Source organism: Lithobates pipiens, unplaced genomic scaffold (assembly GCF_037356315.1).
Source record: "Lithobates pipiens isolate NorthernLeopardFrog02 unplaced genomic scaffold, aLitPip1_a1.2 Scaffold_19, whole genome shotgun sequence".
Classification (NCBI taxonomy): Eukaryota; Metazoa; Chordata; class Amphibia; order Anura; family Ranidae; genus Lithobates; species Lithobates pipiens.
This window is the reverse complement of record NW_027507764.1, coordinates 8,594,706-8,617,954: the sequence shown is the minus strand read 5'-3', so window position 1 is coordinate 8,617,954 and position 23,249 is coordinate 8,594,706. Positions and strand designations below refer to the sequence as shown.

Sequence of the window (23,249 nt, the reverse complement as noted above, 5' to 3'; positions counted from 1 at the left end):
GGGTAATAATAACCTAGGGATCTGCTGAACAAGGGTACCAATGAGTAGGGGGATCTGCTGAATAGGGGTACTAATGAGCTGGGGATCTGCTGAACGAGGGTACCAATGAGCAGGGGGATCTGCTGAATAGGGATACTAATGAGCTGGGGATCTGCTGAACGAGGGTACCAATGAGCTGAAGATCTGCTGAATAGGGGTACTGATGAGCTGGGGATTTGCTGAACGAGGGTACCAATGAGCAGGGGGATCTGCTGAATAGGGGTACTAATGAGCTGGGGATCTGCTGAACGAGGGTACCAATGAGCTGAAGATCTGCTGAATAGGGGTACTGATGAGCTGAAGATCTGCTGAATAGGGGTACTGATGAGCTGGGGATTTGCTGAACGAGGGTACCAATGAGCAGGGGGATCTGCTGAATAGGGTTACCAATGAGCTGAAGATCTGCTGAATAGGGGTACTGATGAGCTGAAGATCTGCTGAATAGGGGTACTGATGAGCTGAAGATCTGCTGAATAGGGGTACTGATGAGCTGGGGATCTGCTGAACAAGGGTACCAATGAGTAGGGGGATCTGCTGAATAGGGGTACTAATGAGCTGGGGATCTGCTGAACGAGGGTAATAATAACCTAGGGATCTGCTGAACAAGGGTACCAATGAGTAGGGGGATCTGCTGAATAGGGGTACTAATGAGCTGGGGATCTGCTGAACGAGGGTACCAATGAGCAGGGGGATCTGCTGAATAGGGATACTAATGAGCTGGGGATCTGCTGAACGAGGGTACCAATGAGCTGAAGATCTGCTGAATAGGGGTACTGATGAGCTGGGGATTTGCTGAACGAGGGTACCAATGAGCAGGGGGATCTGCTGAATAGGGGTACTAATGAGCTGGGGATCTGCTGAACGAGGGTACCAATGAGCTGAAGATCTGCTGAATAGGGGTACTGATGAGCTGAAGATCTGCTGAATAGGGGTACTGATGAGCTGGGGATTTGCTGAACGAGGGTACCAATGAGCAGGGGGATCTGCTGAATAGGGTTACCAATGAGCTGAAGATCTGCTGAATAGGGGTACTGATGAGCTGAAGATCTGCTGAATAGGGGTACTGATGAGCTGAAGATCTGCTGAATAGGGGTACTGATGAGCTGGGGATCTGCTGAACAAGGGTACCAATGAGTAGGGGGATCTGCTGAATAGGGGTACTAATGAGCTGGGGATCTGCTGAACGAGGGTAATAATAACCTAGGGATCTGCTGAACAAGGGTACCAATGAGTAGGGGGATCTGCTGAATAGGGGTACTAATGAGCTGGGGATCTGCTGAACGAGGGTACCAATGAGCAGGGGGATCTGCTGAATAGGGATACTAATGAGCTGGGGATCTGCTGAACGAGGGTACCAATGAGCTGAAGATCTGCTGAATAGGGGTACTGATGAGCTGGGGATTTGCTGAACGAGGGTACCAATGAGCAGGGGGATCTGCTGAATAGGGGTACTAATGAGCTGGGGATCTGCTGAACGAGGGTACCAATGAGCTGAAGATCTGCTGAATAGGGGTACTGATGAGCTGAAGATCTGCTGAATAGGGGTACTGATGAGCTGGGGATTTGCTGAACGAGGGTACCAATGAGCAGGGGGATCTGCTGAATAGGGGTACTAATGAGCTGGGGATCTGCTGAACGAGGGTACCAATGAGCTGAAGATCTGCTGAATAGGGGTACTGATGAGCTGAAGATCTGCTGAATAGGGGTACTGATGAGCTGAAGATCTGCTGAATAGGGGTACTGATGAGCTGGGGATCTGCTGAACGAGGGTACCAATGAGCTGGGGATCCACTGAGTGGGGGTACTACTGAGCTGGGGTTCTACTGAACCCCTTTAAAAGACATAAAAAATGAACACACACACAGGGGACATTTGCCAAACTTCATTAAATCTTCAAAAAGCATCACTGAAGCATCAAAAACATCATAAAGGCATGTTGACGTGGTAGGCGCTTTAATGTGTGTTCAAGTCGCAGCAAATGTAAATGAGCCCTTTGAGTTTTTTTTTTAACACACATTTTTCTTTGTTTCCAGTTTTCTCCTCCAGCTATGTAATACATTGTACATCTTTTTCTCTATTCAAGAGGAGAAAAAAAACCCCACAGGGGTGAGTTGTATAGTGGCTGATCACTGCGATAACCAATCAGAGGCTATCACAGTGATCAGGTGATCGGGAACTGAGCCTCTTGGTCGGGAATGATGGGTCCCGATCATTAATACGAGACCCCAAGCTCTCTGTGACAGCTCGGTCTCTGTGCTGGAAGTGTACTGTGGAGGGCACTCTCAGCACAAACACAATGGGGAATATTTCTGGCCCCAGAGATATAAACCCACTTCCGTGAGGCCGCAAGGGTGACCCGGTAACCCTTAAACCCTTGTCTGCAAGGGTTTAAGGGTTACCGGGGCACCAATGAATCCAGCCACAGGAGTCCTCTCCTTTAAACATGTGCACTGACAAAAACATTTTTGTTTTAGTTTCATTCGTTTATTTGCTATTTTCAGAAATTTGGAATTCAAAAATTTGGATTTTCAAATTTCTGAATTTCCAAATTTTCAAATCTTCAAATTTCCAAATTTTCAAATCTTCAAATTTCCAAATTTTCAAATCTTCAAATTTCCAAATTTTCAAATCTTCAAATTTCCAAATTTTCAAATCTTCAAATTTCCAAATTTTCTAATTTTCTAATTTCCGAATTTACAAATTTACAAACTTCCGAATTTCAGAATTTTCAAATCTTCACATTTCCAAATTTACACATTTTAAAATTTCCGAATTTACAAATTTACAAACTTCCGAATTTCCGACTTTACAAATCTTAAAATTTCCAAATTTTCTAATTATCAAATTTCCGAATTTACAACTTTACAAACTTCCGAATTTCTGAATTTTCAAATTCAAATTTCCAAATTTTTTACATTTTCAAATTTCCGAATTTACAAACTTCAGAATTTCTGAATTTTTGGATTTTCGGAATTTGAAAATTCAGAAATTCAAAATATTCCAAAAATGCGAAAAATCTGAAAAGAAAGAAGTAAAATCAGTATAATTTGAAATAACTAATTATTAAATTATAGGTATTGGAATTTCCTTTCAAATTTGGCTCTTGTGAACGTAACGAATACAAATTTATCTGAAGTTACACATTTTCCGAAATAACGAATGCCGCATCTATACAAATGGAACGGAACAAATTAATAATAAATATAATAAAAAGGTTTTATTATTATTATTATTATTAGATCGTTACATTCCATTTGTTTAGATGCGGCATTCGTTATTTCAGATAATTCGTAACTTCGGATAAATCTGTATTTGTTCACAAACAGCCAAATTTGAAAGGAAACTCCAATACCTATAATTTAATAGTTAGTTATTATTTAAAATTTTACAGATTTTTTTTTTTTTTTTTCAGATTTTTGGATTTTCAGATTTTCGAATTTCTGAAGTACTAAAATTCGGAATTTGGAAATTTGAAAATTTATAATTTCAGAATTTGAAAGGAAATTTCAAAGGAAATTCCAATACCTATAATTTAATAGTTATTTATTATTTCAAATGTTACTGATTTTTTTTTCAGATTTTCGGATTTTCAGATTTTCGAATTTCTGAAGTCCTAAAATTCGTAATTTGGAAATTTGAAAATTCGTAATTTCAGAAATTGAAAGGAAATTTGAAAGGAAATTCCAACACCTATAATTTAATAGTTATTTATTATTTCAAATCTTACTGATTTTTTTTTTCTGATTTTTGGATTTTCAGATTTTTTCGAATTTCCAAATTCCTAAAATTCGTAATTTGGAAATTTGAAAATTCGTAATTTCAGAAATTGAAAACAATTCGTAACTAAACGAATTGCACATGTCTACTCTCCTTCCACTAAACATTGATTGTGCCAATCCGCTCTGTCCTATGTACAGGGCTATCTTGCCTAGGATCCTCCAAACCAGCAGCTGGATGGAGAGAAGCTGGACCCAAACTTGGGTAGAGTGTCTAGAACAGGGATGTCCAACTCATCTCCCAACAGAGTTCTACAACCGAGAGCGAAGAGATAGAGAGAGAGGTGCAGAGTTGCACGTGAGCGCCAGTGACGCTGAGGGACGATCTTACAGAACAAAACCAAAAGGCCGAGACTTGAGGTCCGAGCGGTGACCCAGCGAGAGGAGACCAGGAGACTTGGAGTCCTTTTTGTCCTTTGTGTTGGTGGAAATCTATGAAGGCAACTGTTTTGTTGGAGCTTTTACTATCTTTTAAAATTAAAGTAGCCAACAAGCCCGAAACTCCTTGGGAAGGACCACACTTGGGTGAAACCCCACAAATATCACAATATACACTATATTGCCAAAAGTATTGGTACACTTGCCTTTACCCGCAACTTGAACCTTAATGGCCTCCCAGTCTTAGTCCGTAGGGTTCAATATTGAGTTGGCCCGCCATTTGCAGCTATAACAGCTTCACCTCTTCTGGGAAGGTCGTCCACAAGGTTTAGGAGGGTGTCTATGGGAACGTTTGACCATTCTTCCAGAAGAACATTTGTGAGGTCAGGCACTGATGTTGGTGTTGAACAAGAAGGTCTGGCTCGCAGTCTCCGCTCTAATTCGTCCCAAAGATGTTCTATCGGGTTGAGGTCAGGACTCTGTGCAGGCCAGTCAGGTTCCTCCACCCAAAACTCGTCCATCCATGTCTTTATGGACCTTGCTTTGTGCACTGGTGCGCAGTCATGTTGGAACAGGAAGGGGACGTCCCCAAACTGTTCCCACAAAGTTGGGAGGATGAAATTGTATAAAATGTCTTGGTATACTGACGCCTTAAGAGTTCCCTTCACTGGAACTAAGGGGCCAAGACCAACCCCTGAAAAACAACCCCACACCATAATCCCCCCTCCCCCCACACCATAGCTCCCAACTGTCCTTGACGTCGAGGGACTGTCCCTGATTTGGAGAAATGTCCCTCTGTCCCTCTTTCCTCCTCATTTGTCCATCATTTTGGTCTGATCTTTATAGTTGTATATAAAATGCACTTTTTATCTTTCAAAAAGTGTTTCCCAGCGCTAAACCTTTCATCCAATTTCTAAATTGCTTAATTTGTACATTTTCAAAGCCAAAATAATGAAATAGTAGTGGTTTAAAAAAAAAAAAAAGCACTTGTAGGTTTAATTAATCTTTTTTTGTTTGTATAATTCTCCTTTAAGGGGGTGTGTCCTATGACTACATTATTTTGCTAATAGGTGTCCCTCATTCCCATCTCTAAAAGTTGGGAGGTATGCCACACCCTAATCCCCCGTCCACCAAATGGTTTCGACCAGTGCAGAAAGCGAGGTCCATAAAGACATGGATAGGCGAGTTTGGGGGTGGAGGAACTTGACTGGCCTTCACCTCAACCTTATAGAACACTTCTCGTCCAACATCAGTGCCTGACCTCACAAATGCTCTTCTGGAAGAATGGTCAAACGTTCTCCTAAACCTTGTGGACGGCCTTCCCAGAAGAGGTGAAGCTGTTATATAGCTTCGAAGGGCGGGCCAACTCAATACTGAACTCTATGGACTAAGACGCCATTAAAGTTCATGTGCGTGTAAAGGCAGGCGCCCCAATACTTTTGACAATATAGTGTATTTCTTGTATTTTATAATGAATAGGTTCTGTTGGTAGCCCCAGTGATGGGGTCCTTTTGTACCCTCAAACATGTTGGCTTTTCCTGAAAAACTCTTAAATGGTTTCTTAACCACTTCCCGACCAGCGCACACCGATGTACGTCGGCAGAATGGCATGGGCAGGCGTATTGGTGTACAGGTATGTCCAATTTGAAATGCCGCCCTGCCATCGTGAGCGCGCCGCCAGCGCCGCACTCACGTGCCGGTCGGGACCCCCATGAGTCCAGTCGCGGGTCCCGTGGACTCGATCGCCGCGGAGATACCCACGATCGTCTCACAGGGCAGCTGAACGAGGAGATGCCGTTGTAAACAGCATCTCCCCATTCTGCCTAGCAACAAGTGACGCTGATCTCTGCTCCATGTGATTGGAGCAGAGATCAGTGTTCACTAAAACAAAGCCCAGCCCCCCACAGTTAGTAACACACCCCTAGGAACACTTAACCCCTACACTGCCACCCACTGGTTAACCCCGTCACTGCCAGTGTCATTTACATAGGAATCACTGCATTTGTATAGCACTGACTGCTGTATAAATGACAATGGTCCCAAAAATAGTGTCAAAAGTGTCCGATGTGTCCGCCATAATGTCGCAGTCACAATAAAAATCGCTGATCGCCGCCATTACTAGTAAAAAAAAAATATTAATAAAAATGCCATAAAACGATCCCCTATTTTGTAAACGTTATAACTTTTGCGCAAACCGATCAATAATCGCTTATTGCGATTTTTTTTAATCAAAAATATCTAGAAGAATACGTATCGGCCTAAACTGAGGGAAAAATTTTTTTTTTTTTATATATTTTTGGGGGATATTTATTATAACAAAAAAGTAAAAAATAATGTGTTTTTTTCAAAAATGTCGCTCTATTTTTGTTTATAGCACAAAAAATAAAAAACCGCAGGGGTGATCAAATACCACCAAAAGAAAGCTCTATTTGTGGGAAAAAAAGGTCGTCAATTTGGTTTGGGAGCCACGTCGCACGACCGCGCAATTGTCAGCTAAAGCGATGCAGTGCCGAATCGCAAAAAGTGGTCTGGTCTTTGGCCAGCAAAATGGTCCGGGGCTGAAGTGGTTAACTTGTGAAAATTTGTTACGCGCTCATATATATATATATATATTTTTTTCTTTAAGCTTTAAAGTTTTACTGCTGTGTTTAAAACATACTTTTTATGGTTGTGTCCTCTTTGTACACTGCAGAAATAACTCCCCTCCCCCTCCCGAGGTGTAAAAGAGAAAATAAAAGGTCATCCTTTAGATAGGACTTCCTGCAGAAAGGTCATCGGTGAGAACAACCTCCACCTGTCTCTGGGATCCGTGTGTTTGCCAGCAGACAGCGGGGGACCGTCCTTATTGCGCAGCGCGACTCGCGCATGCGCAGTAGGGAACCGGGAAATAAAGCCGCAAGGCTCCCCTTCCTGATTCCCATACCCAAGATGGCGGCGGCAGCACCCGAGAGACGATCGAGAGATCGGCTTCGGGTGCCGACATCGCGGGCGCGCTGGACAGGTAAGTGTCATTATTTTAAAAGTCAGCAGCTGCAGTATTTGTAGCCGCTGGCTTTTTAAAAAAAAAAAAAACGGCGGACTCCCGCTTTAAGTGGTTAAAAGTCAGCAGCTGCAGTATTTGTAGCTGCTGACTTTAAAAAAAATATATATATTTGTCGGAAGTCCGCTTTAAAATCTCACAGTACCCCGGGGGTGGGGGTACTTATTTTCTCTAAATATATAACATATTTGGGGTGGTGGCAACAAAAAAATGGAGTTTCCCCTTCTCCATAATGGTTCCCTCTCTATAATTCATTGACAAAAATAGAGTGCGACTTGTCATGCAATTTTGAACTGTCAAATCGCATGACGAATCGCATTGGTGTGAACGAGGGCTAAAAGTGCAAAAAAGAAGAAAAAGAAGCCCATGACTCTTTCCCAAAATTGTACCACACTGAAATACTTGGTGCTTTGATACCCGCCAAAAATTCACCACTTATTAAATAACTCGATAAAAATCCAATACAAGCCAATTCACTTTCCCCAAAAGCTAAAAGGACCGAGTGTGCTTTTCGGTGGAGATCGTGATGATCTCTGCGTTTGGCACCTCCTCCTCCTTCCGGTTTCAACTCTCTAGGTCCTGGAATGCACAGCATCAATGACGTCCTTTCCGGACGCCGTAAGGTCACGGCCTGACGCGTTTCGTCATTACGACTTTTCTCTACTTTGCCCTGCTCTGTAATAGTTTTGCACAGAGCAGCCTCTTCTTGGGTCCTTGGTTGGAGCTCCTGGCCCCTCCTGTGGGGGCACCAGAGCCGAACCACAGCTCCCCGTGTCCATTCAGACACGGAGCTGTGGTTTGGCCCCACCTGCTGCTGTCTCTCAGCCAATCACAAGGGGGAGTCCCGGACGTTTGAGGCACTCGTGGACTTCGCTGGATGGAGATGGGGCTCAGGTAAGTATTAGGGGGGAGCTGCACACAGAAGGTTTTTATCTTAAATGCATAGAATGTACCTTCTGACTTTACAACCACTTCAAGAATTAATGGCTCCGCCGCAGTCTGCTAAAGTGATGCGCATTTCTACGCGTGTGTGTCATGAAAACGTATTTTTTTTTTTTTTGCGCACATTCCCGACTCGCACTAGTTTGAACCTTGCCCCAGAGTCTGAATGAGGTTGTATAAAATGTTTTTTTTTTTTTTGCTGTTCCCTTTAGATTGTAAGCTCTCTCGATCAGGGCCCTCCTATCCCTTTTGTATTGAATTGTATTGTTGCTGTACTACTGTATTTCCTTTTATATTGTAACGCACTGAGCAAACTGTTGGCTCTATTTAAATCCCATATAATAAAAATAATAATTATGTGTAAAAAAAATCTATTTTTTTCTACTGCCGACGATGTTTTTTTTTCCATTCAGCTGTCAGTGGGGAAGCCCGTTGACAGCTGATGACTCATCCGCTGTTGAGGATGCGGTGGCAAGCTCCTTAACCAGCTATGCAGCGCACAGTGCATTGTGGGGCATTTGGCGGTAGAACATCCCAGTCCAGCGATCCAGTGAGCGCACGGGGGGGAGAGCAGAGAGCTAGTGGCTGACAGTCATCTGCTCTCTGCTCAGGGAGCTGTGAGAACTGAGCAATCAGCAGTGTTTGATCGCTCAGCTCTCAGTGTTAGAGCTTGGCATGGGGGGGGGGGGACAGATGCTGCAAGTATAAATCTGAAGGAAAAAAAAGTCCATACTTCTCTTTTAAATATTTAACAATTAGTGGACTAAGCCACTCAGCTTCTTTTTTTTTTTTTTCCTTTTAACTTGCCAAACAGATCCCAGTAAGCGTATATTGATTGGTTTGTGCAAAAGTTATTGCGTCTACAAACTATGGGATAGATTTATGAAATGATTATTTTTTATCAATTTTTTATCAATTTTTTATCAATTTTTTATCAATTTTTTTGATCAGAGGTTTTTTTTTTTCCTTTTAACTCGCCAAACAGATGATTTTCTGGCTCAACGCGTTTCTTAGATGATACTTCACTTCTTCAGGATTCGGCAATTGAGGGTGATAAAAAAAAACAAGTTAATGTAAAACATCACTGAAAGAAAAAGAACGTACAAAATCAATTTCCATTCAATTGTTTGTATATTGATTTTGTATGTTCTTTTTCTTTCCGTGATGTTTTACAGTAACTTGTTTTTTTTAATCACCCCCAATTGCCGAATCCTGAAGAAGTGAAGTATCATCCAAGAAACGCGTCGAGCCAAAAAATCATGTGTTTGGCGAGTTAAAAGGAAAAAAAAAAAACCTCTGATCAAAATTTTTTTTTAAAAATTGATAAAAAATAATAATTTCATAAATCTATCCCATAGTTTGTAGACGCAATAACTTTTGCACAAACCGATCAATTTACGCTTACTGGGATTTTTGTTTCCTCAAAAACATGTAGCAGAATACATATCGGCCTAAATTGATGAAGAAATGTGATCTTTTACATTTATTGGATGTTTTATAGCAGAAAGTAAAAAATGTTTGTTTGTTTTTTTTCAAAATTGTTGGTCTTTTTTTTTGTTTATAGCGCAAAAAATAAAAACCTGCAGAGGTGATCAAATTAATAGCACTAAAAGAAAGCTCTATTTGTGGGGGAAAAAAATTGGAAAATTGTATACTTACCTGATGGTAATTTTCCTTTCCTAATACATAAGCATGACAGCATACATGAATGGGATAGGCTCCTCCCCTCGTCCAATCAGGACTGGTTATACTAGATATATAAATGAGTCGCCTCCCCCCTAGGCGGCATTCTCGTAACTACCGTATTTATCGGTGTATAACACGCACTTTTTTCCCCTTAAAAGCATGGGAAAATCGTGGGTAAGTGTTATACGCCGATCCCCCGAAATTCTGAGCCTCGGCTCTTCAAGGCGACTTACGGCCATTCTCGGCAGCTTTCGGACGCCTTCGGCTCTTCTCGGCGGCCGAAAGCTTCCGAGAACGGCCGAAAGCTGCCCGAGAAGAGCCGAAGGCGGCTGGAGGCCCGCCGAGAACTACCACACGCCGCCAAGATACACATCTAGCAATGTATCTCGGTGGCGGCATTTTTAAAAAATAAAATAGACACGGCTGCAATGGGGGACAAGGCTGCATAAGGCTGCAATGGGGGACAAGACTGCAATGGTGGACAAGGCTGCATAAGGCTGCAATGGGGGACAAGACTGCATAAGGCTGCAATGGTGGACAAGGCTGCAGATGACACTGATGGGCATATAAATGTAAGTTTTTTTTTTCCCTTAAACTTACCTCCTAAAAGTTTTTTTCCTTAAAATTCCCTCCTAAACTTGGGGTGCGTGTTATACGCCGATAAATACGGTATACTCAAATGCAAAACCCACAAGGGAGGGACCTGTATGCTGCCATGCTTATGTATCAGGAAAGGAAAATTACCATCAGGTAAGTATACAATTTTCAGTTTTCCTGACACAAGCATGACAGCATACACGATGGGGATGTGGCACGCCAAAACCTATAAGGGAGGGCCATGCTGAAGCGTTTGAATCAACATATTGTTAGATTGATTTAGAACTGAAGTCAATTCTCCTGCTTCCAATCTTGCTTGATTGACTTTGGAATAGACAAAAAAAAAAAAATTTTCATTTCCCGGTTCCCTACTGCGCATGCGCGAGTCGCGCTGCGCAATAAGGATGGTCCCCTGTCTCTGGGATCCATGTGTTTCCCAGAAGGCAGCGGGGGACCTTCGGAAAGGGGCGTAGATTCTGTGGAAAGGGGCGTACCTTCTGCAGAATCTACGCTGGAAGTGTGTGCAGATACCTGTACTATACAGGTACCTGCACCCCCCTCCCCCCTGAAAAGTGCCAATTGTGGCGCCGGAGGGGGGGGGGAGGGTTCCAATGAGCGGAAGCTCCACTTTAGGGTGGACCTCTGCTTTAATCTTTGCTGGGAGCAGAGGATTCTATCCTTAAATTGATTGTTAGATGTTGAATTATAAAACGAGCGGCAAACCTGCTCATCTCAGAGGTTTGCTAATCTGAGAGAAGTTCGCTACCTTTAAAATGAAACATCTAAACATTCAGATGGAGTTCTAAGCACTGTACTTCACTATATAAACTCACTTTACTGTTAAAAATAAGTGTAAAATGCAAAACTCGGTGTCAGGGCTGGCTTAGCCCTTTCTCCTCTGGGCTGGCCACTCAGCTGTCGGCTAATTGTCAGCTAATTGCCAGCTCGTCTGGCCTGCCTATTTAAAGCCTTCCAGCTCATTTCTCCATTGCCTTCACGTTGGTCACATCACAAGGAACCATCTCCTGCTGTTTTTTTCAAGACTGGCTTGTTGACATCCCTCCTGGCTTCTTATCCTGCTTGCTGTTGCTCTCCTTGGATCCCTGACTTCTGGCCTGGCTGATTACCCGATTTGGTTTATGAAATTTGGACTGGCTGACTACTCGATCTGGCTACTGGACTCTGGCTATGCTTGACTATGCTTGTTTCTATTTTCCTTTTTATTTTTATTATTAATAAACAAGTGTGATTTGATTGTACTTCTGTCTCAGTCTGTTTCATGGTTTCTGACACTCCGGTGGGTGTAACAAGATGTCCTCTTTCCCTCTTCTCAGTATATCCTTACTGTAGAGTAGTGCGGGGTGTAGCAAGATGGCGGCGACCAAAACGTCACTTCCGTTCACATTCTGACGGGTCGCCTAATCTGATGAAACACTGGCATTTTGCAGGGGAAACCAAACATATCCAAAGCCAGATTAATCAAATAGTGTGTGTGGGGCCACAACTCACCAGAGGGGAGAGACTGGATCAGTCCCAACCAACCACAAGGCAGAACTGTTTTACCTGCATCCAGAGACCAGTATCCCCCCCCCAGTATCAGAGCCTGGGGGGGGGGGTCTCCTTTGTATGGAAGTTTTACAACCAAACGGAGGGGCTTCATCACAGGAAAGAGGCTGAACCTGTATGGCTGGCCAGATGAATCCGGCAAGGTGAGGGCATAAATAAAAAAAATTGTTTCACAGCTATAGCCATTTGAGCATTTGAGGAACAAAAAGAGAATGCCGCCTGGGGGGAGGCGACTCATTTATATATAGTATAACCAATCCTGATTGGGCGAGGGGTGGAGCATATCCCATTCGTGTATGCTGTCATGCTTGTGTCAGGAAAGGACATCAATTTTGTTTGGGTACAGCGTCGCAGGGCCGCGCAATTGTCAGTTAAAGTAACGCAGTGCCTTATTGCAAGAAATGGCCTGGTCATTAAGGGGGTAAAACCTTCCAGGGCTGAGGTGGTTAAGCCGACATAATATATAGTAGATTTGATAATAATACTAGAGCTTAACTTTTGCTTGGAGGGGACATTTGAGGGGTAGAGGATTTTGTGCTAGGAGAGGTGATTTTTTTTTTGGATGGGGGGGGGGGGATTTGGGAAAAGAGATGATTTGAACTGAGAGGGGAGATGGGAGGACAAAGATTTAGGAGGGGGGTTTGTACTGGGAGGAGAAGGACGTTGTACTTAGGGGATAAGCATGCAGATTAGTTGCTGACACATAATGCCCCAACATGTTGGGGGAAGGGGTCATAGTTTCACATGTTTGCCCTGGGCTCTAAATGACCTTGTCCCGACACTGAGTGGCCTATACTGCTACACTAAACAGAATTTACATATTTAAGCATGCTAGTAATATTCTGAACCCCATGGTGGGTCTATGACATCTGGGGTTCAGAGGAAGTGGGTTAAATGATGCTGGCTGTCATTCAACACAAAAGACTGAGGACATCTAGTGGCAGACAAAAAGTATTGCGCAAGGGAGTCATAGAAGTCTGCATACAGCCACAGCCAGCGGCCTTTACAAATCAATGATAGGCTGACATAACATACTATTGCATTTCACTCGGTTAGGAGCTCACTCTTAAGATGATGGCAGCGTTATGTATTAATGTCAATAAACTTACCTGATGTATAGGCATTAGTTGCTGTTGTAGTAGATGGTGTACTGGTCACAATAGGTATGGGTGTTGTTGAGTCTGGTACTGGGCTTGTTGGGAGACTAGTAGTAGTTGTAGAAGTGGGTATGGTTTCAAATGTAGAGTTAGGTATGGTTTCTGCTGTATTGGTAGATATGGCTTCTGCTGTATTGGTTGGTAGGGTTTCAGATATGTTGGCGGTTATGGTTTCAGTTGTGTTGGCGGTTATGGTTTCAGTTGTATTGGTTGGTATGGTTTCAGTTGTATGGTCAGGTATGGTTTCAGTTATGTCGGTGGTTATAGCTTCAGTTGTGTTGGCGGGTATGGTTGTGTTTAGCATGAGCATGGATGAAGAGGTTGGTATAAATTTAATTGTAGAGCTGGCTAATGTATCAGTTGTAGAACTGGATAAAGGGTCAGTTGTAGAGATGGGTATGGGGTCAATTACAGGGGTGAGTGCGAGGTCAGTTGTAGAGATGGGTGCGGAGCCAGTTGTAGAGATGGGTGCGGGGTCAGTTGTAGAAATAGGTATGGTTTCAAATGTAGAGTTATGTATGGTTTCTGCTGTTTTGATAGATATGGCTTCTGCCGTACTGGTGTGTATGCTTTCAGTTGTATGGTCGGGTATGCTTTCAGTTGTATTGGTTGGTATGGTTTCAGTTGTGTTGGCGGTTATGGTTTCAGTTGTATTGGTTGGTATGGTTTCAGATATGTTGGCGGTTATGGTTTCAGTTGTATTGGTTGGTATGGTTTCAGTTGTATGGTCAGGTATGGTTTCAGTTATGTCGGTGGTTATAGCTTCAGTTGTATTGGTTGGTATGGTTTCAGTTGTGTTGGCGGGTATGGTTGTGTTTAGCATGAGCATGGATGAAGAGGTTGGTATAAATTTAATTGTAGAGCTGGCTAATGTATCAGTTGTAGAACTGGATAAAGGGTCAGTTGTAGAGATGGGTATGGGGTCAATTACAGGGGTGAGCGCGGGGTCAGTTGTAGAGATGGGTGCGGAGCCAGTTGTAGAGATGGGTGTGGGGTCAGTTGTAGAAATAGGTATGGTTTCAAATGTAGAGTTATGTATGGTTTCTGCTGTTTTGGTAGATATGACTTCTGCTGTACTGGTGTGTATGCTTTCAGTTGTATGGTCGGGTATGGTTTCAGTTGTATTGGTTGGTAGGGTTTCAGTCGTATGGTCGGGTATGGTTTCAGTTGTATTGGTTGGTAGGGTTTCAGTCGTATGGTCGGGTATGGTTTCAGTTGTATTGGTTGGTAGGATTTCAGACGTATGGTCGGGTATGGTTTCAGTTGTATTGGTTGGTAGGGTTTCAGTCGTATGGTCGGGTATGGTTTCAGTTGTATTGGTTGGTAGGGTTTCAGTTGTATGGTCGGGTATGCTTTCAGTTGTATTGGTTGGTAGGGTTTCAGTTGTGTTGGCGGTTATGGTTTCAGTTGCATTGGTTGGTATGCTTTCAGTTGTATGGTCGGGTATGGTTTCAGTTGTATTGGTTGGTAGGGTTTCAGTTGTGTTAGCGGTTATGGTTTCAGTTGTATTGGTTGGTATGCTTTCAGTTCTATGGTCGGGTATGGTTTCAGTTGTATTGGTTGGTAAGATTTCAGATGTATTGGTTGGTAGGGTTTCAGTTGTATGGTCGGGTATGGTTTCAGTTGTATTGGTTGGTATGGTTTCAGTTGTGTCGGTGGTTATGGCTTCAGTTGTATCGGTTGGTATGGTTTCAGTTGTATTGGTTGGTATGGTTTCAGTTGTATTGGTTGGCAGGGTTTCAGTTGTGTCGGTGATTATGGCTTCAGTTGTATTGGTTGCTAGGATTTCAGTTGTATGGTCGGGTATGGTTTCAGTTGTATTGGTTGATATGGTTTCAGTTGTGTTGGCGGGTATGGTTGTGTTTAGTATGAGCATGGATGAAGAGGTTGGTATAAATTGAATTGTAGAGCTTATGGTATCAGTTGTAGAACTATACAAACGATCAGTTGTAGAGATGGGTGTGGGGTCAATTGTAGAGATGGGTGTGAAGTCAGTTACAGGAGTGAGTGTGGTGTCAGTTGTAGAGATGGGTGTGGGGTCAATTGTAGAGATGGGTGTGAAGTCAGTTACAGGAGTGAGTGTGGTGTCAGTTGTAGAGATGGGTGTGGGGTCAGTTGTAGAGATGGGTGTGGGGTCAGTTGTAGAGATGGCTGTGTCGTCAGTTGTAGAGATGGGTGTGAAGTCAGTTATTGGAGTGAGTCCAGGGGCAGTTGTAGAGATGGGTGTAAAGTCAATATCAGGGGTGAGTGTGGGGCCAGTTGCAGAGATGGGTGTGGGGTCAGTTGTAGAGATGGGTATGAAGTCAGTTACAGGAGTGAGTGTGGTGTCAGTTGTAGAGGTGGCTGTGTCGTCAGTTGTAAAGATGGGTGTAAAGTCAGTTATAGGAGTGAGTCCGGGATCAGTTGTAGAGATGGGTGTGGGGGCAGTTGTAGAGATGGGTATAAAGTCAATAACAGGAGTGAGTCCAGGGTCAGTTGTAGAGATGAGTGTGGGGTCAGTTGTAGAGATGAGTGTGGCTTTAGTTGTAGAAGTAAGTATGGTTTCAAATGTAGAGTTAGGTATGGTTTCAGTTGTATTGATTGGTAGGGTTTCCGTTGTATCGGTTGGTATGGTTTCAGTTGTATCGGTTGGTATGCTTTCAGTTGTATTGGTTGGCATGGTTTCAGTTGTATTGGTGGGTATGGTTTCAGTTGTATCAGTTGGTATGGTTTCAGTTGTATTGGTGGGTATGGTTTCAGTTGATATGGTATCCACTTCCATGGCCGATGTTGCAGCAGGTGGGCTCTGAGTTGTTGAATAAGTGGCTGCAAAATTAATAAATCAAATCATTATCATCGACATAGAAAAAAAGGCCAGTTATTATTATTTTTTTTAAGTTTGTTGAATACGCTTTAGTGCCAAGAAGGTGATGATATCGACCCCAAGGTTCCATGGTGCGCCAGTTTGATAGGGACCATCATATTTTTATATGACCCACCACAGAATATATACTAGAGTCAACATCCCCACCTTCTTGTCTCTTAATATACACTATAACAACAAAAAGAAAAGGTCTGATGTCACCAATGATGCACCTCCATCCCTAACAATAGCAAATCTATACAAGAAGTCACCCTGGGACTTTAGAAGAGGTGAGCACAGTTTAGCCACTAAGTAACAAGAGTAAATGCAGTAAAAAATATGTATTCAAAGATGCACACAGGATTGCACATAGTAAAATTAACATTCATGCATGACTTTCATACAGTATGCACAGGCATCAAGAGACCCGACGCCTTTCTGCAAGACTGTAGTTCGCTTCCTCAGGGGTAGATGCATGTTTGATGTATCTAAAAGAGCAAAAAAATATATTAAAAAAATATAGATTTGACATAGTGATGAATGTTTGAGGCGACTGGTAAGAGGGGCCAGGGGAAAAAAGCCCCATCCACACCAATCAATACATCCGGACTACCAATTGCTGGATTCTCCCCCTGCAGGGGTGGCAGCGACAGATGCATGGCATGGGACCTGAGGGGGAGAGGCCGACCACAACCAGCGCACCCCTTTTGATCAGCGTGTGTCCCCATCATCACATAGCGTTGGGGGTGGAGCCTGCCGGACCTCTCTCCGGGGATACAAATTGGGAGGCAGACATGACTGGTATTTCCCCTCTTTCTATCCTACACTTCACACACTACAGTGGAGTGACTGCCAAGACATTCATCCTGCAAAGGTATTCCTATCACTTTTACTCCAACACTGATCTTGTGCTGGATATCAATTTATTATAATTTATTCCACGTGTTTGCCAACTCATTATTGAACCCTACGGACTAATGCCGCGTACACACGACCGGACTTTCCATGCAGACTAGGTCCGATGGACATTTGGCGGAGTTCGGACTGACTAAGTCCATTCGAAAGTCCGATCGTTTTGAACATGATGACATAAGACAAAACTAACAAAGGAAGTTCAATAGCCAGTAGCCGGCGGACCAGCATACAGACGAACGGTTTTCACCATTAGGAATTGAGTCCATCGGACAGATTTGAAACATGTTCTATTTCTCGGTTCATCTGATTTTTTTTTTAACGGAAAACAATCAGATTAGCCCACACATGATCGGATTGTCAGACGGACTGATTCCGTCGGACCTAGTCTTCTGTAAAGTCCAGTCGTGTGTACGCGGCATAAGACTGGAATGCCATTAACGTTCATGTTGCGTGTAAAGGCAGATGTCCCAATACTTTTGACATGTTAGGGGTGTACTGACTTTTGTTGCCAGCGGTTTAGACATTAATGGCTGTGTGTTGAGTTATTTTGAGGGGACAGGAAATTTACACTGTTATACAAGCTGTACACTCACTACTTTACATTGTAGACAAGTGTCATTTCTTCAGTGTTGTCACATGAAAAGATAGAAGAAAAGATTTACACAAATGTGACTGAGGGGTGTACTTACTTTTGTGAGTTATTGTATATTTTTTTATGGATATATTATATAGTTAACCACTTCAAGACGAGGCCTATTTCTGACACTTGTTGTTTACAAGTTAAAATCAGTATTTTTTGCTAAAAATTAGCTTAGAACCCCCAAACATTATATATATATCTATATATATCTATATCTATATAACATATAGATATATATACAGTCATTGCAATATTTTATGCCCCACTGTACTTGCGCAGTAGTCTTTCAAATGCAATTCTTTTGGAAAAAAATACACTTAACTGAATAAAAAACATTTAAGTGTATACCAATTTTTTTGGTATAATAGTATAATGGTAAAGATGATGTTATGCCGAGTAAATAGACACCTAACATGTCGTGCTTTAACCGCTTAAGCCCCGGACCATTTGGCTGGCCAAAGACCAGACCACATTCGGCACTGCGCCGCTTTAACTGACAATTTGCGTGGTCGTGCGACGTGGCTCCCAAACAAAATTGACGTCCTTTTTTTCTCCCCCTCACAAATAGAGCTTTCTTTTGGTGGTATTTGATCACCTCTGCGTTTTTTTTATTTTTTGCGCTATAAACAATAAAAGAGCGTAAATTTTGGAAAAAAATCTATATTTTTTACTTTTTGCTATAATAAATATCCTCCCAAAAAATATATAAAAAAAACATTATTTCCTCAGTTTAGGCCGATACGTATTCTTCTACATATTTTTGGTAAAAAAAAAAATCGCAATAAGCGTATATATAGATTGGTTTTGCGCAAAAGTCATAGCGTCTACAAATAGGGGATAGATTTATGGCATTTTTATTAATATTTTATTTTTGTTTTTTTACTAATAATGGTGGCGATCAGCGATTTCTATCATGGCTGCGACATTGTGGCGGACACATCGGACATTTTTGGGACCATTGTCACTTATATAGCAATCAGTGCTATATAAATGCAGTGATTCCTGTGTAAATGACACTGGAAGTGAAGGGGTTAACCAGTGGGTGGCAGTGTAGGGGTTAAGTGTGTCCTAGGGGTGTGTTACTAACTGTTGGGGGCTGGGATTTCATTTAGTGAACACTGATCTCTGCTCCAATCACATGCATTTTTGGGACCATTGTAATTTATACAGCAATCAGTGTGATTCAAATTGCATTGATTACTGTAAAAATGTCACTGCCAGTGAAGAGGTTAAAACTAGGATGCAGGGGAGGGGTTAATATGTATCCTAGTTTGTGTTCTAACTGAAGGGGGGAGGGGACTGTGTGGGGAAACAAACAGATCGCTGTTCATACTCTGTATGGACAGACCATCTGGCAGTTCACTGCTCAGAGAACCGGAAACTGTGTGTTTAACACACACAGCCGCCGGTTCTCTGTGTGCCCCGAGCGATCGCGGGAGCCCATCGGTGATCGAGACCGCCGGGCACTCGCATCAGCTCGAGGAGCGAGCGGGGGGGGGGGGGGCGCACGCTGCCCCCCCCCCCAGTGGCCGTTTATGCTACCGACGTAGCATAACGGCGATTCGCGCAGCCGAGCCATGCCGCCGCAGTACATCTGCGGGGGATGGTCGGCTAGCGGTTAAAATTGCACACACTCGTGGAATGGCAATAAACGACGGTACTTAAAAATCTCCATAGGCAATGTTTTAAAAAAATTTAATAGTACCTGTGTAGAGTTTAGCACTAGAATTATCGCTCTCGCTCTAATGATGGCGGCTGTACCTCACATGTGGGATTTCAACACTGTTTACATTGGCGGGCACTTTGAAAAGTGTGTTTTTCTTTTCTTATTTCTTTTCTTTTTTTTTTTGTTAAACTCTGAATACCTTTACAGGATGAATGTCTTGGCACCTCACCTACTATGTAACTATGATTAGGTTGGTATTTTGAGACTAGGTCAGTGATGTAGCTGGGGGCAGATTTGTGGATGGCTTTGTAAGTTGTTGTTAGTATTTTGAATTGAATTTGTTGGGTGAGCGCAAGCTTAATAGAGGGATTGGCAGAGAGGGGCGGAGGACACTGTTGACCTGCATGAGAGAGTGAGAGCGATAACACCAAAGCAAGGTCCATAAAGACATGGATGAGCGAGTACTTTGGGGGTGGAGGAACTTGACTGGCCTGAACAGAGTCCTGACCTCAAACCCGATAGAACACCTTTGGGGTGAATTTGAGCGGAGACTGCGAGCCACGCCTTCTCGTGTAACATCAGTGCCTGACCTCACAAAATGCTCTTCTGGAAGAATGGTCAAACATTCCCATAGACACATCTCCTAAACCTTGTGGACAGCCTTCCCAGAAGAGTTGAAGCTGTTATAGCTGCAAAGGGTGAGCCCACTCAATATTGAACCCAACGGACTAAGACCAGGGGGGGGGGGCATTAAAGTTCTTCTGTGTGTAAAGGCAGGCGTCCCAATACTTTTGGTAAAATAGTGTATGTAAAGAGTTCTCTGATTGGACAAGGAGGGTTATATCATAATCTCCAATTAAAGAACAATTTGCAATCATTGAAAAAATGTAAAGTGTTTTCTGAATGGCGCGTGTACCGATTTCACAATGCAGCAGGGGGCAGCCGCTTGGCATGGGACCCAGAAGGAAATGGAGATCGCTGTAGTAGAGGCAGGGGCAGATCGGATGGGGCAATGGGGAAATTGCCCCCCTCCCCCCCCCCCCCCGGGAAATTAGTGATAGGAAGACGGATGGATCAGTTGGCCGGCGTGTGAGCCGGTGAATCAGTTAGCAGGACAGCGTGTGAGCCGGCAGATGGGTCAGCATGCTGCCAGATGAGCAACTGGACTGTTTGGCTGGTTCTAAGTAATTTTCTAGCAAAAAAAAAAAAAAAAAAAAAAAAATATATATATATATATATATATATATATATATATATATATATTTCTAGATTGTAAGCTCTAACGAGCAGGGCCCTCTGATCCCTCCTGTATTGATTTGTATTGTAAGTGTACTGTCTGCCCTCATATTGTAAAGCGCTGCGCAAACTGTTGGCGCTATATAAATCCTGAATAATAATAATAATAATATATATATATATAATGTTTGGGGGTTCTAAGTATTTTTCTAGCAAAAAAATTTGCAAAAGTAATTTTCTTGCCAGGATGGCAAGTGGTTTAAGCGGTAGTAAACCACACCAAAAAAATAAATAAGAAAATTGGTATAGGTCCTAATCTGCTAGTAGGCTCCGCCCACTAGCAGGTTACGACAGACTTACCTGAAAAGGAAGCCCTCACTGCTGTAAGTGCTTCCATCTTTACCCAATCTTTCTACTGGGTTGGCAGGCTTTGGTTGTATGAATGACTGAGCCGCGATGATGTCACCCCCGTGCATGCAGGCGGGAGTCAAGGCCGCGGCACTGAGCCCAATGCGAATGTGCCGGTGATGCCATTGGCTGCTTCTAAAGTAAATGTCTCCTAAACGGCACAGGTCTAGGAGATATTTACTGTACCCAGGCATGTACTGGCCATCAGGACCACCGGGAGATTCCCGGTGGGCCGATGGCTCAGTGGGCCGGTCAGGTGCAGTCCTGGAGCTGCTCCTCTCTGACAGTGAGTGATCGCGATTTCACTCCTGTCAGGAGGAGCAGCTTCCGTCATGTGCTGGAAAAAGCATTAGGCTTTCTGCTCCATCCAGCCTGCAAGGGAAGATAGACAGCCGGCAGACTTTCCTTCCTCTCTCCCCTATCACTTGTTATCACATGACTGGGGAGAGGAAGAAGAGAAGCTGCCTTCAGCACTGTGAGTACACGTGGGGGGGGGCACTCTGATGTAAGGGGGTGCTGATGGGACTCTGATGTAAGGGGGCTGCTGATGGGACTCTGATGTAAGGGGGCTGCTGATGGGAATCTGATGTAAGGGGGTGTTGATGGGAATCTGATGTAAGGGGGCTGCTGATGGGACTCTGGTGTAAGGGGCTGCTGATGGGACTCTGATGTAAGGGGGTGCTGATGGGACTCTGATGTAAGGGGGTGCTGTTGGGACACTCTGATGTAAGGGGGCTGGTGATGGGACACTCTGATGTAAGGGGGCTGCTGATGGGAATCTGATGTAAGGGGGTGCTGATGGGAATCTGATGTAAGGGGGTGCTGATGGGACACTCTGATGTAAGGGGCTGCTGATGGGACTCTGATGTAAGGGGGATGCTGATGGGACTCTGATGTAAGGGGGTGCTGATGGGACTCTGATGTAAGGGGGATGCTGATGGGACACTCTGATGTAAGGGGGCTGCTGATGGGAATCTGATGTAAAGGGCTGCTGATGGGAATCTGATGTAAGGGGCTGCTGATGGGAATCTGATGTAAGGGGCTGCTGATGGGACACTCTGATGTAAGGGGGCTGGTGATGGGACACTCTGATGTAAGGGGGCTGCTGATGGGAATCTGATGTAAGGGGTTGCTGATGGGACACTCTGATGTAAGGGGGTTGCTGATGGGACACTCTGATGTAAGGGGGCTGCTGATGGGAATCTGATGTAAGGGGTTGCTGATGGGACACTCTGATGTAAGGGGCTGCTGACGGGACTCTGATGTAAGGGGGTGCTGATGGGACACTCTGATGTAAGGGGCTGCTGATGGGACTCTGATGTAAGGGGGATGCTGATGGGACTCTGATGTAAGGGGGATGCTGATGGGACTCTGATGTAAGGGGGTGCTGATGGGAATCTGATGTAAAGGGCTGCTGATGGGAATCTGATGTAAGGGGCTGCTGATGGGACACTCTGATGTAAGGGGCTGCTGATGGGAATCTGATATAAGGGGGTGCTGATGGGACACTCAAAATGTAAGTGGGCCGGTCTGGATGAAGTCCACGGCCACATTTCTGTCCCAGTCCAGCCCTGACTGTACCTGGACGTTTGCCTTATTATAGGCTTACCTGTAGGTAAAAATCAAGTTTACTCTCCACTTTCCATAAATTTAAAATTTTAGTTGCACCCTACGCTTATGGTATCCCCAAAATATCCTCACAGAGCTGCCAATATTGTAATATGTACAATTTTCAATGAAGCACATGACCTTTTACTCCCTGAGTATTTAATCCCCTTACCAGATGCCATCAGGAGGATGAAGGTTGTCCAGTAGAGGCACCCCTTATGGTGGTCCATGTCTGGAGGGTCTCCTGCATTAAAGGATCCTATCTCCACGGCCCGTCTTCTCTTCTGTCCAGTGTTCACGGAACGGCCTCACCTCTTCATTTGTACATAGATATTTTGTGCCTCTCTGGAATTCTATAAAGTTTACAGCTCGACGTTTATAAACACAGAGGCAAACATTAACTAGTAGCTAAGGGAGAATATGATACTTAACATGGACACCCTGCATTGTAAAGATCACTCAGTAGTCATTTTATATCAGTTTTGGAATGATAGGGTTGGTCAAAAATGTCATTAGGTGCAGCCATCCATCAATGGCATTCTCAGAATTCTCCAACAGTGCTGCCAATATTGTAACATTTACAATTTTAAATGAATCGCATGATCTTTATTCCATGATTATTTAATCCCCTTACCAGACGCCAACAGGAGGATGACGATTGTCCAGTAGAGGCATCCCATATGGTGGTCCATGTCTGAAGGGGCTCCTGCAGTGAAAAAGCCCAATCCCTGCCATCCATCCTCTCTTCTCTCC

The 23,249-nt window shown here is 43.6% G+C and overlaps 1 protein-coding gene across 1 annotated transcript in view; it reads right to left on the bottom strand.

Moving 5' to 3' along the window:
• Positions 1-22,926, bottom strand: part of LOC143995778 (uncharacterized) — a 31,780-nt gene extending 8,854 nt beyond the window's left edge. The window contains exons 1-2 of the mRNA XM_077490491.1: positions 22,669-22,926; positions 13,134-15,986 (exon numbers count right to left, since the gene is read on the bottom strand). Of these exons, the coding sequence (XP_077346617.1) occupies positions 13,134-15,986; positions 22,669-22,726 (2,911 nt within the window). The 5' untranslated portion in view covers positions 22,727-22,926. The remainder of the gene's footprint in view (positions 1-13,133; positions 15,987-22,668) is intronic.
• Positions 22,927-23,249: the final 323 nt, after the last annotated feature.